We start from the raw sequence: 14,657 nt of genomic DNA, 5'->3' as shown, positions 1-14,657 counted from the left end.
TACACCATTTATTTGCCAGATACAAAAGCCTTTGGAAAGCATTTGATGTTTGCTCCGTTCCGTCTACACCATTTATTCGCCGAGTACAAAAGCCTCTGGAACTCGGCAAAGGCGGCGATTCCAGTAGTGGCACATGTATTTAGGTCGTCAATTTTACCAGTGAAACATGTGTTATATGCGACTAAATGTATACGATTGTAATTCATCGCTGAATGGAGTTTCTAAACATATTTTTTTGGCATATTTCATTACTATAAATATATTCGGCATACAGTACAACCCTTACTCTTATATCAGTTACAAACTTAGGAAAACCAGTGCCCGAACCAGTGGTTCGCATACCTTGCAGAAACAACAACCATATGTTGTTAATTAGTTTAAAAATATATATGACTCTGTGCAGGAGCAGAGCAGCAGTCATGTCCATCAGTGAGGTATAGGCTTGAAGCGAGGCCTGGAGAACGCTGGAGTCGGGTCGTAGCGGCCGTAGTCGTTCGTCTTCACCATGAGGTTCCTTGGATGGCTGCCTGGAGCTGTCGTTCCCTCCTTGTGCACAGCGTTGTGATGTTCCTGAATTTGGCGAGATGAGAGCAATATAAGACATTATTTCGTGATAAAGATAGCTCCAAATACATAGAAATTTAAACTTCTCAATATGGAACCTCGAATTATATTCAGTTTATATTGTCAACTTGTAGTTCAAAGTTCAAACAAATCATCTAGTTCTCAAACAAGTATTGTACAGGGCCTGAATGGATGGATAATCGAGTAGATGGGCATACCTTCTGAATCTTTTCTTCGGCCAGCCCCCTGCCTCCTACAAAGACCACAACAGAAGATCTCCAAGTTAAAAGTTTAGCTCCAAACAGAAGACAAATACTTTCTATGGCACAGAAAAATCAAAAGGTTGGGAACAGGGGAAACAACCGACCTGCGGCGCAAACCGAAACGACGATGAGCAGTAGAAGAACAAGGGAAACTGTACCAACCCTACTGGAGCCCATTTTCCCCTTCTTCCTCTCAGCTCCCTCTAGCTCTAGTCCCGAGTTCCCTCGAGCGCTGACTGAAGCATCCGAGCAGTACATAACATGGTTTATATAGATAGCTGGCCTGGATATTGGCCTGATCGTCTCGTCCGAAATTCTCCTTAGAATAACGGAAAGCGATCGAGAGGTGGATGGTATAACGGCCGCTTAATTTTGTCTCCATGTCTTTTGAGCGTGCATGCGCAAGTGCGTGCTAGTGCGCTGCTAATGTCCCAAGGCAATCAAAAGGAAGGAACAGATTAGGCGTTAGTGGAACCATATATTGGTTGTCTACCGCGCTAGAGCGGATGACAAGGAGAACCACTTGGGCTTGGTTGGGAGCACCATGGAAAGTAGAGGCCGGGGCTGCATAAACAAACTGCACTGTGGCTTCCGAGTCAGTGTGCAGAACTCGTGATGTATGTCCACCGTTAAGTAGACGATACCCCGCACGTTGTTGTGATAATTTGGTTAAATGCATAATTGGATGCTAGATAAACAACTAAAATTAATAAAAATAAAACGAAAGAGTATTTTTCTTGATATACAATTTAAAACATTAAAAAATATAAAGCATATAACAAAAACATGTATAAAAGAGAAAAGAAATTAGATTACATTTAAAAGTGTCATTCCAAAGAAAACAACTGATGAATTGCATGCATGAACTGATGATGTGACAGTGCTGCACGGATATGCTAACACAAAAAATGTAACTTATAACTTATATGCATGATATGTTGACGTGACATGGTTGCACGTCTAGAAAAAATAAGTAGTGGGTTGTGTCATAATTAAATCTAGTGTGATTAAAAACCCATTTAGAATCCACTAGTGCATGTTGCACCATAGAGAATTCTCGTGTGTAGATCAGATGGATGCTAGGCAATCTTGATAGTAAATTTAACGGCTATGACAATTTTGATGATGTGGAAGTATGCATGTCATGATAATTAGAAGTAGCGGGAGATCACTCTCTTAGGTATATAGGATTTGCACGTCATTATGTTTTCATCAAGAAGCAAACAGAAAAAGACATCCCACTAGTAATAGAGTACGCGCAGGGGAGGGGGGGGGTCTATGTCTCGCTTATAGCGAGACAAATGTCCGCCTTGCCTGCGAGGCTCCGAGCATGCTACAATGAGCAGGTGGTGGGCTGGTCCAGTATGGGACGAGGGTTGTCATACTGACATCATCCTGATGTCACTCAAATTTTAATTTTTTTAATGTTTTAAATGCATATATTTCAAAAACATAAACTTACTTTAAAAATTAAAACCATGAATTTGAAAAAAAGTGTTAACATAGTATAAGTTTTTTGTTAGCGTAGTTTTTAAAAAAAAAGACAAGTCCATATTACAACATCGAATACATTGAAAGTCTAAAATACAATCCTGAACTACAAAACTGTCTGTTTACAACCCTGTGCTGGGAAACCATCTAGTCAAAACCAGTCAAAAACGATCAGAAATCTAGTCCATAGTTATTATTTGTCGGGTCTTGAAAGTTGAGGGTTGTGAACAAGACGGTTTCATAGTTTATGGTTGTGTTTTAAACTTTGTCGTAGTTAGAGGTTGTAATATGGACTTCTCACTTTAAAACAAATTGACAACTTTTCAAAGAAGTGTATGTGGCAATAAAAAAACATTCTAACATCTAAAAAAGTATGTAAATTATTTTTTTAATGTGTAAAATGTAAGCAAATGGTTGTGTAATGTAAAATATGTTTCTTAGCATTAAAAAATGTTCGTGCCATTTTTAGAAATGCCCCCGCGTTCAAAAATATATGTTCGTGTATTTAAAAATGTGTTCCTAATTTTTTTGTGTAATGTAAAAAACAATTCGTACAATTAAAAAATACCAAGTTTTTAAAAAACGTTTGGGACATTTAAAAAAATACTTATGCAATACCAAAAATTGTTCGTGTAGGTAAATAAATGATTATTTCCATTTAAAAAGTGTACATGATATTTTGAAGAAATATTCACGTGTTTCCAAAAAATGTCTGTGAAATTTTGATAAAAAATTATATACAGGAAAAAATATTTACTTAGTTTAGAAAAATGTTTATCGCCATTATGAAAGTGTGTGATGTGTATTTTGAAATATTACCTTCTATTCACAAAAATTGTTCAAACCATGCATTTTTATTAAATATACATGAAGAATTTGAAAATTCTCCAACGTGTATCAAAAAAATGTTTCATGTATGCGCTAAAAAATGTACATTGAGTATTGAGAAAAAGTAAACTGTTTTTAAAAATAAACTCGACAAAATAACATAAGTAAAAAACCAAGAAAGAAACAAAGAAAACCAAAGTATAACAAAGAAACAAAATAAAAGGCAAAGAATACCGGTGAAAAAATGAAGAAACCAAATTATAATGAAGGAAAAAAACAAAATAATGATGAAAACACGTGAAAAAAACAAAACAAAGAAAAAATAAAGAAAACCAAAAAGGAAAAGAAATGGAGCTGAGCGAACCTAAAGTGACATGGGCGGCAGGAAGCGACATGCGCTAATGGAGCGGCACGATAGTCACTCGCCCGTAGGCAATTCCTAATAGGAACCGATACGGTATCAGAAATTTCTACGGGCGAGACATAGTGCCCGGGCGCATGACATATTATTTCACATAAAGGACAAATTCAAAATTGAATAGTACATAATGTAAGTTGGGTTTTAGAGTTGGCCTATTATCACATTAATGTCAATTTTATCATTTTTGTATCTCAGTCAATGTTTAGAATTTTAGTATTAAATTTTGTGACAACTTAGATTGATGTTGTGTCAATATGCTAGATTTTTTTTCAAACATTTTAAAATGTGTTACGGCATCCGGCGCTCGATGTTGGTGCACTAGATACATTCCCCCTGGAAGGTGTAGCTACTACCGACATCTTCCTTCATGCCGCTCTTCATGTACCATCGGACCTTGGACCGCTTGGTTCTAGTTGCATTCCAACCAACTACTATCTTTCGAAACGGGGGTTGAAAATTCTACTAAATTCCAGAACATTCAAACACACTTGGTTATGGGGTACACACGTACAACAACAAGATTCTCATACGAACCAAAATAGTCGACACTTTTTGCGACCACTTGCTTTTGCTATCAATATCCTTCCCTTTGAATAAGGTCGTAATACCAATTACATACCACATCAAAAGGGGGAACATCTCTCAGAAGGAAAAGGGCATCAACATAATAAGTGTTGAGTCACGTGTAGTACGTGTTGCGTTGGATGTCAAATGATTTACCATCGACCAAGTGGTGCCAACTTATTAGACCATTGCTAAAATTCTTGCAAATAGGTTCAAGCCTCACTTTTCGGATTACATTCACCTGTCTCAACAAGCTTTCATAGAGGGCTAACGTGTTAGTGATAACATTATTATCACTCAGGAAATTACCCATTCTTTTGCAATTAGATCATGGAAGTATCATGGTTTTATGCTAAAATTTGACATTGCAAAAGCTATCCGTCGTTCAGAATGGAATTTCATTGTCTCTTCTCTCACACGCAAATGGCCACATGGTTATTTTGTTATTTTGATCTATCAATGCATGTATTCTCTTGTCTTATGTTATCATTAATGGGCAAACTTTGAAGATTCGGGAGTAGCAAAGGTATCAGGCAGGGTTGTCCATTATCCTCCTATCTTTTTGTGCTGACTATTAATGAGCTTTCTTTGTCTCTCAATGATGCTATGACAGCTAAAAACTTGGAGGGTATCGTCAATGCCGGAGCTATGTGCATTTCGGGGGGGAGGCTATGGCCCCCCTATGATTAGACAAAACACCGAAGAATTTTTTGTAGGGGCTAAGATTTAAAAAAATAGTTATTAGCCCCCGCCTCCCCCCCCCCTCCCCCTGCCATTCTCTGCTAGCTTCGCCACTGGGCATCGTGCTTGGACTAAATTGTCCACCTGTACACTCTTTGCTTTTTGCAAATGACCTTCTGATTTGTGGACAAGCAACTCATCAGGAAGCATCCGAGATGGCACACATTCTCCAACACATTTGTGCTAAGTCAGGTCAAACCCAAAAATGGAACAAATCTGCTATCCTTTTCAGCGCCAATGTCCATTTTCCTAGTTCCAGCTATGAACAGTGATTTCACTCACCTAGGTCACCCACTCATTCTTCTGGCAAAAAATAGAACCACTCCTTACAATTTTGTACTTGATAAATTTATGGCTAAGTTGCCCTCTTACAAAGCCAACATGCGCTCGCATGCTGCTAGGCTGGAACTAGTTAGATAGCAAAGAAATTTATTGCATGTCTACCATTTTATTAGCAAAGAAATTTATCGCTAAACTAACCGCTATGATCAGGATTTTTTGGTGGACGGGAATTAAAAAGGATAGCTCATCCAACAGCCTTTATTTTAGAGTGTGAAAAGACATTTGCCCTTCCAAGCGGGAGGGTGAGGGGTTGGGTATTAGAAATATCAAGGCCATTAATCAGGGTCTCGTTCTTTCTACTCCCTAGAGAATTGCTGCCTCTCCCACCTACCACCTCTACCTCATCCTCAAGTCTAATTATTTTGCTGACTCCTCTCTTTGGGCTGCTAGTTCTAAATTCCCAAAATCTACTTTCTGGACCTCCATACTTAAGTTACTCCCTATGCTCAAAGGACACTCTTTCTTCCAACTCACCGAGGTAAAACATTTCTCTTTGGAGAGCTCCTTGGTGCCCACCTTGGCAAGATATCTAAAATCACCTCATCATCCAACTGCCAGACTTTGTTTGTCTTGCCATAATTAGTGATCTTTGATATTCAGGTAGTAAATCTCTAAACAACAACTTAATCACCACTCTTTTCCAGGAACCTACGGATTTTTGATTTTTCCCTGCTAACAATATATCTGTGGTTTCTTCCACCATGACCTTAATGTTGGGTTTCGTAGTAATTTCAAAATTTTCCTACGCTCACGCAAGATCATGGTGATGCATAGCAACGAGAGGGGAGAGTATGATCTACGTACCCTTGTAGATCGACAATGGAAGCGTTTGGTTGATGTAGTCGTACATCTCCACGGCCCGACCGATCAAGCACCGAAACTACGGCACCCCCGAGTTCTAGCACACGTTCAGCTCGATGACGATTCCCGGACTACGATCCAGCAAAGTGTCGGGGAAGAGTTCCGTCAGCACGACGGCGTGGTGACGATCTTGATGTACTACCGTCGCAGGGTTTCGCCTAAGCACTGCTACAATATTATCGAGGACTATGGTGGAAGGGGGCACCGCACACGGCTAAGAATATGATCACGTGGATCAACTTGTGTCTATAGGGGTGCCCCTGCCTCTGTATATAAAGGTTCAAGGGAGGGGGGCCGGCCGGCCAAGGTGTGGCTCGCCAGGAGGAGTCCTACTCCTTCTGGGAGTAGGACTCCCCCCTTTCCTAGTTGGAATAGGATTCGTGGAGGGGGGAGAGGAGAGAGAGGAGGAAGGGGGGCCGGCCCCCTCTCCTTGTCCAATTTGGACCAAGGGGGGGAGGGGCGCGCGGCCCATCTCTGGCCACCTCTCCTCTCTTCCACTAAGGCCCACTAAGGCCCATATACCTCCTCGGGGGTTCCGGTAACCTCCCGGTACTCCAGTAAAATCCCGATTTCACCCGGAACACTTCCGGTCTCCAAACATAGGCTTCCAATATATCAATCTTTACGTCTCAACCACTTCGAGACTCCTCGTCATGTCCATGATCACATCCGGGACTCCGAACAACCTTCGGTACATCAAAATGCATAAACTCATAATATAACTGTCATCGTAACCTTAAGCGTACGGACCCTACGGGTTCGAGAACAATGTAGACATGACCGAGACACGTCTACGGTCAATAACCAATAGCGGAACCTGGATGCTCATATTGGCTCCTACACATTCTACGAAGATCTTTTATCGGTCAGACCGCATAACAACATACGTTGTTCCCTTTGTCATCGGTATGTTACTTGCCCGAGATTCGATCGTCGGTATCCTATACCTGGTTCAATCTCGTTACCGGCAAGTCTCTTTACTCGTTTTGTAATACATCATCCCGTAACTAACTCATTAGTTGCAATGCTTGCAAGGCTTAAGTGATGTGCATTACCGAGAGGGCCCAGAGATACCTCTCCGACAATCGAAGTGACAAATCCTAATCTCGAAATACGCCAACCCAACATATACCTTTGGAGACACCTGTAGAGCTCCTTTATAATCACCCAGTTACGTTGTGACGTTTGGTAGCACACAAAGTGTTCCTCTGGCAAACGGGAGTTGCATAATCTCATAGTCATAGGAACATGTATAAGTCATGAAGAAAGCAATAGCAACATACTAAACGATCGGGTGCTAAGCTAATGGAATGGGTCATGTCAATCAGATCATTCAACTAATGATGTGATCCCGTTAATCAAATAACAACTCTTTGTCCATGGTTAGGAAACATAACCATCTTTGATTAACAAGCTAGTCAAGTAGAGGCATACTAGTGACACTCTGTTTGTCTATGTATTCACACATGTATTATGTTTCCGGTTAATACAATTCTAGCATGAATAATAAACTTTTATCATGATATAAGGAAATAAATAATAACTTTATTATTGCCTCTAGGGCATATTTCCTTCAGTCTCCCACTTGCACTAGAGTCAATAATCTAGATTACATAGTAATGATTCTAACACCCATGGAGCCTTGGTGCTGATCATGTTTTGCTCGTGGAAGAGGCTTAGTCAACGGGTCTGCAACATTCAGATCCGTATGTATCTTGCAAATCTCTATGTCTCCCACCTGGACTAGATCCCGGATGGAATTGAAGCGTCTCTTGATGTGCTTGGTTCTCTTGTGAAATCTGGATTCCTTCGCCAAGGCAATTGCACCAGTATTGTCACAAAAGATTTTCATTGGACCCGATGCACTAGGTATGACACCTAGATCGGATATGAACTCCTTCATCCAGACTCCTTCATTCGCTGCTTCCGAAGCAGCTATGTATTCCGCTTCACACGTAGATCCCGCCACGACGCTCTATTTAGAACTGCACCAACTGACAGCTCCACCGTTTAATGTAAACACGTATCCGGTTTGCGATTTAGAATCGTCCGGATCAGTGTCAAAGCTTGCATCAACGTAACCGTTTACGATGAGCTCTTTGTCACCTCCATATACGAGAAACATATCCTTAGTCCTTTTCAGGTACTTCAGGATGTTCTTGACCGCTGTCCAGTGATCCACTCCTGGATTACTTTGGTACCTCCCTGCTAGACTTATAGCAAGGCACACATCAGGTCTGGTACACAGCATTGCATACATGATAGAGCCTATGGCTGAAGCATAGGGAACATCTTTCATCTTCTCTCTATCTTCTGCAGTGGTCGGGCATTGAGTCCGACTCAACTTCACACCTTGTAACACAGGCAAGAACCCTTTCTTTGCTTGATCCATTTTGAACTTCTTCAAAATCTTGTCAAGGTATGTGCTTTGTGAAAGTCCAATTAAACGTCTTGATCTATCTCTATAGATCTTTATGCCTAATATGTAAGCAGCTTCACCGAGGTCTTTCATTGAAAAACTCTTATTCAAGTATCCCTTTATGCTATCCAGAAATTCTATATCATTTCCAATCAGTAATATGTCATCCACATATAATATCAGAAATGCTACAGAGCTCCCACTCACTTTCTTGTAAATACAGGCTTCTCCAAAAGTCTGTATAAAACCAAATGCTTTGATCACACTATCAAAGCGTTTATTCCAACTCCGAGAGGCTTGCACCAGTCCATAAATGGATCGCTGGAGCTTGCACACTTTGTTAGCTCCCTTTGGATCGACAAAACCTTCCGGTTGCATCATATACAACTCTTCTTCCAGAAATCCATTCAGGAATGCAGTTTTGACATCCATCTGCCAAATTTCATAATCATAAAATCTGGCAATTGCTAACATGATTCGGACAGACTTAAGCATCGCTACAGGTGAGAAGGTCTCATCGTAGTCAATCCCTTGAACTTGCCGAAACCCTTTTGCGACAAGTCGAGCTTTGTAGATAGTAATATTACCGTCGGCGTCAGTCTTCTTCTTGAAGATCCATTTATTCTCAATTGCTTGCCGATCATTGGGCAAGTCAACCAAAGTCCATACTTTGTTCTCATACATGGATCCCATCTTAGATTTCATGGCTTCAAGCCATTTTGCGGAATCTGGGCTCACCATCGCTTCTTCATAGTTCGTAGGTTCATCATGATCTAGTAGCATGACTTCTAGAACAGGATTACCGTACCACTCTGGTGCGGATCTCACTCTGGTTGATCTACGAGGTTCAGTAGTATCTTGTTCTGAAGTTTCATGATCATTATCATTAGCTTCCTCACTAATTGGTGTAGGTGTCACAGAAACAGTTTACTGTGATGCACTACTTTCCAATAAGGGAGCAGGTACAGTTACCTCGTCAAGTTCTACTTTCCTCCCACTCACTTCTTTCGAGAGAAACTCCTTCTTTCCGAACTTAGCAACAAAAGTCTTGCCTTCGGATCTGTGATAGAAGGTGTATCCAATAGTCTCCTTTGGATATCCTATGAAGACACATTTCTCCGATTTGGGTTCGAGCTTATCAGGTTGAAGTTTTTTCACATAAGCATTGCAACCCCAAACTTTCAGAAACGACAACTTTGGTTTCTTGCCAAACCATAGTTCATAAGGCATCGTCTCAACGGATTTTGATGGTGCCCTATTTAACGTGAATGCGTCTCCAAAGCATAACCCCAAAATGATAGCGGTAAATCAGTAAGAGACATCATAGATCGCACCATATCTAGTAAAGTACGATTACAACGTTCGGACACACCATTATGCTGTGGTGCTCCGGGTGGCGTGAGTTGCGAAACTATTCCGCATTGTTTCAAATGTACACCAAACTCGTAACTCAAATATTCTCCTCCACGATCAGATCGTAGAAACTTTATTTTCTTGTTACGATGATTTTCAACTTCACTCTGAAATTCTTTGAACTTTTCAAATGTTTCAGACTTATGTTTCATTAAGTAGATATACCCATATCTGCTTAAATCATCTGTGAAGGTGAGAAAATAACGATATCCACCACGAGCCTCAATATTCATCGGACCACATACATCTGTATGTATGATTTCCAACAAATCTGTTGCTCTCTCCATAGTACCGGAGAACGGCGTTTTAGTCATCTTGCCCATGAGGCACGGTTCGCAAGTACCAAGTGATTCATAATCAAGTGGTTCCAAAAGTCCATCAGTATGGAGTTTCTTCATGCGCTTTACACCGATATGACCTAAACGGCAGTGCCACAAATAAGTTGCACTATCATTATCAACTCTGCATCTTTTGGTTTCAACATTATGAATATGTGTGTTACTACTATCGAGATTCAATAAGAATAGACCACTCTTCAGGGGTGCATGACCATAAAAGATATTACTCATATAAATAGAACAACCATTATTCTCTGATTTAAATGAATAACCGTCTCGCATCAAACAAGATCCAGATATAATGTTCATGCTTAACGCTGGCACCAAATAACAATTATTTAGGTCTAATATTAATCCCGAAGGTAGATGTAGAGGTAGCGTGCCGACCGCGATCACATCGACTTTGGAACCGTTTCCCACGCGCATCGTCACCTCGTCCTTAGCCAATCTTCGCTTAATCCGTAGTCCCTGTTTCGAGTTGCAAATATTAGCAACAGAACCAGTATCAAATACCCAGGTGCTACTGCGAGCATTAGTAAGGTACACATCAATAACATGTATATCACATATACCTTTGTTCACCTTGCCATCCTTCTTATCCGCCAAATACTTGGGGCAGTTCCGCTTCCAGTGACCAGTCTGCTTGCAGTAGAAGCACTCAGTTTCAGGCTTAGGTCCAGACTTGGGTTTCTTCTCTTGAGCAGCAACTTGCTTGCTGTTCTTCTTGAAGTTCCCTTCTTCTTCCCTTTGCCCTTTTTCTTGAAACTAGTGGTCTTGTTGACCATCAACACTTGATGCTCCTTTTTGATTTCTACCTCCGCAGCTTTCAGCATTGCGAAGAGCTCGGGAATAGTCTTATTCATCCCTTGCATATTATAGTTCATCACGAAGCTCTTGTAGCTTGGTGGCAGTGATTGGAGAATTCTGTCAATGACGCAATCATCTGGAAGATTAACTCCCATTTGAATCAAGTGATTATTATACCCAGACATTTTGAGTATATGCTCACTGACAGAACTGTTCTCCTCCATTTTGCAGCTATAAAACTTATTGGAGACTTCATATCTCTCAATCCGGGCATTTGCTTGAAATATTAACTTCAACTCCTGAAACATCTCATATGCTCCATGACGTTCAAAACGTCGTTGAAGTCCCGGTTCTAAGCCGTAAAGCATGGCACACTGAACTATCGAGTAGTCATCAGCTTTGCTCTGCCAGACGTTCACAACATCTGGTGTTGCTCCAGCAGCAGGCCTGGCACCCAGCGGTGCTTCCAGGATGTAATTCTTCTGTGCAGCAATGAGGATAATCCTCAAGTTACGGACCCAGTCCGTGTAATTGCTACCATCATCTTTCAACTTTGCTTTCTCAAGGAACGCATTAAAATTCAACGGAACAACAGCATGGGCCATTTATCTACAATCATACATAAACAAGCAAGATACTATCAGGTACTAAGTTCATGATAAATTTAGGTTCAGTTAATCATATTACTTAAAGAACTCCCACTTAGATAGACATCCCTCTAATCATCTAAGTGATTACGTGATCCAAATCAACTAAACCATGTCCGATCATCACGTGAGATGGAGTAGTTTCATTGGTGAACATCACTATGTTGATCATATCTACTATATGATTCACGCTCGACCTTTCGGTCTCCGTGTTCCGAGGCCATATCTGTATATGCTTGGCTCGTCAAGTATAACCTGAGTATTCCGCGTGTGCAACTGTTTTGCACCCGTTGTATTTGAACGTAGAGCCTATCACACCCGATCATCATGTGGTGTCTCAGCACGAAGAACTTTCGCAACGGTGCATACTCAGGGAGAACACTTCTTGATAATTTAGTGAGAGATCATCTTATAATGCTACCGTCAATCAAAGCAAGATAAGATGCATAAAAGATAAACATCACATGCAATCAATATAAGTGATATGATATGGCCATCATCATCTTGTGCTTGTGATCTCCATCTCCGAAGCACCGTCATGATCACCATCGTCACCGGTGCGACACCTTGATCTCCATCGTAGCATCGTTGTCGTCTCGCCAATTTTATGCTTCCACGACTATCGCAACCGCTTAGTGATAAAGTAAAGCATTACAGCGCGATTGCATTTGCATACAATAAAGCGACAACCATATGGCTCCTGCGAGTTGCCGATAACTCGGTTACAAAACATGATCATCTCATACAATAAAATTTAGCATCATGTTTTGACCATATCACATCACAACATGCCCTGCAAAAACAAGTTAGACGTCCTCTACTTTGTTGTTGCATGTTTTACGTGGCTGCTACGGGCTTAGGCAAGAACCAATCTTACCTATGCATCAAAACCACAAGGATAGTTTGTCAAGTTGGTGCTGTTTTAACCTTCGCAAGGACCGGGCGTAGCCACACTCGGTTCAACTAAAGTTAGAGAAACTGTCACCCGCAAGCCACCAATGTGCAAAGCACGTCCGGAGAACCGGTCTCGCGTAAGCGTACGCGTAATGTCGGTCCGGGCCGCTTCGTCCAACAATACCGCCGAACCAAAGTATGACATGCTGGTAAGCAGTATGACTTATATCGCCCACAACTCACTTGTGTTCTACTCGTGCATATAACATCAACATATAAAACCTAGGCTCTGATGCCACTGTTGGGTTTCGTAGTAATTTCAAAATTTTCCTACGCTCACGCAAGATCATGGTGATGCATAGCAACGAGAGGGGAGAGTATGATCTACGTACCCTTGTAGATCGACAATGGAAGCGTTTGGTTGATGTAGTCATACGTCTCCACGGCCCGACCGATCAAGCACCGAAACTACGGCACCTCCGAGTTCTAGCACACGTTCAACTCGATGACGATCCGCGGACTTCGATCCAGCAAAGTGTCGAGGAAGAGTTCCGTCAGCACGACGGTGTGGTGACGATCTTGATGTACTACCGTCGCAAGGCTTCGCCTAAGCACCGCTACAATATTATCGAGGACTATGGTGGAAGGGGGCACCGCACACGGCTAAGAATATGATCACGTGGATCAACTTGTGTCTCTAGGGGTGCCCCTGCCTCCGTATATAAAGGTTCAAGGGAGGGGGGCCGGCCGGCCAAGGTTTGGCGCGCCAGGAGGAGTCCTACTCCTTCTGGGAGTAGGACTCCCCCCCTTTCCTAGTTGGAATAGGATTCATGGAGGGGGGGAGGAGAGAGAGGAGGAAGGGGGGTCGGCCCCCTCTCCTTGTCCAATTCGGACCAAGGGGGGAGGGGCGCGCGGCCCATCTCTGGCCACCTCTCCTCTCTTCCACTAAGGCCCACTAAGGCCCATATACCTCCCGGGGGGTTCCGGTAACCTCCCGGTACTCCGGTAAAATCCCGATTTCACCCGGAACACTTCCGATATCCAAACATAGGCTTCCAATATATCAATCTTTACGTCTCGACAATTTCGAGACTCCTCGTCATGTCCGTGATCACATCCGGGACTCCGAACAACCTTTGGTACATCAAAATGCATAAGCTCATAATATAACTGTCATCGTAACCTTAAGCGTGCGGACCCTACGGGTTCGAGAACAATGTAGACATGACCGAGACACGTCTCCGGTCAATAACCAATAGCGGAACCTGGATGCTCATATTGGCTCCTACATATTCTACGAAGATCTTTTATCGGTCAGACCGCATAACAACATACGTTGTTCCCTTTGTCATCGGTATGTTACTTGCCCGAGATTCGATCGTCGGTATCCTATACCTAGTTCAATCTCGTTACCGGCAAGTCTCTTTACTCGTTTTGTAATACATCATCCCGTAACTAACTCATTAGTTGCAATGCTTGCAAGGCTTAAGTGATGTGCATTACCGAGAGGGCCCAGAGATACCTCTCCGACAATCGAAGTGACAAATCCTAATCTCGAAATACGCCAACCCAACATGTACCTTTGGAGACACCTGTAGAGCTCCTTTATAATCACCCAGTTACGTTGTGACGTTTGGTAGCACACAAAGTGTTCCTCTGGCAAACGGGAGTTGCATAATCTCATAGTCATAGGAACATGTATAAGTCATGAAGAAAGCAATAGCAACATACTAAACGATCAGGTGCTAAGCTAATGGAATGGGTCATGTCAATCAGATCATTCAACTAATGATGTGATCCCGTTAATCAAATAACAACTCTTTGTCCATGGTTAGGAAACATAACCATCTTTGATTAACGAGCTAGTCAGTCAAGTAGAGGCATACTAGTGACACTCTGTTTGTCTATGTATTCACACATGTATTATGTTTCCGGTTAATACAATTCTAGCATGAATAATAAACTTTTATCATGATATAAGGAAATAAATAATAACTTTATTATTGCCTCTAGGGCATATTTCCTTCACTTAAGTGATCTTTCCTTGCTAACAATATATTTGTG

At 41.8% G+C, this 14,657-nt stretch overlaps 1 protein-coding gene across 1 annotated transcript; it reads right to left on the bottom strand.

Annotated features, from left to right (window-relative positions):
- Nucleotides 1-213: 213 nt before the first annotated feature.
- LOC123085351 (uncharacterized) lies at nt 214-1,181 on the bottom strand. The gene is made up of 3 exons (XM_044507007.1): nt 932-1,181; nt 783-817; nt 214-570 (listed from the first exon to the last, which is right to left on the bottom strand). The coding sequence occupies exons 1-3, from the start codon at nt 1,083-1,085 to the stop codon at nt 427-429; spliced, it is 333 nt and encodes a 110-aa protein (XP_044362942.1). The 5' UTR covers nt 1,086-1,181; the 3' UTR covers nt 214-426.
- Between the last annotated feature and the right edge of the window lie 13,476 nt (nt 1,182-14,657).

This window comes from Triticum aestivum, chromosome 1A (assembly GCF_018294505.1).
Source record: "Triticum aestivum cultivar Chinese Spring chromosome 1A, IWGSC CS RefSeq v2.1, whole genome shotgun sequence".
Taxonomy (NCBI): domain Eukaryota; kingdom Viridiplantae; phylum Streptophyta; class Magnoliopsida; order Poales; family Poaceae; genus Triticum; species Triticum aestivum.
This window is presented reverse-complemented; position numbering and strand designations above follow the sequence as displayed.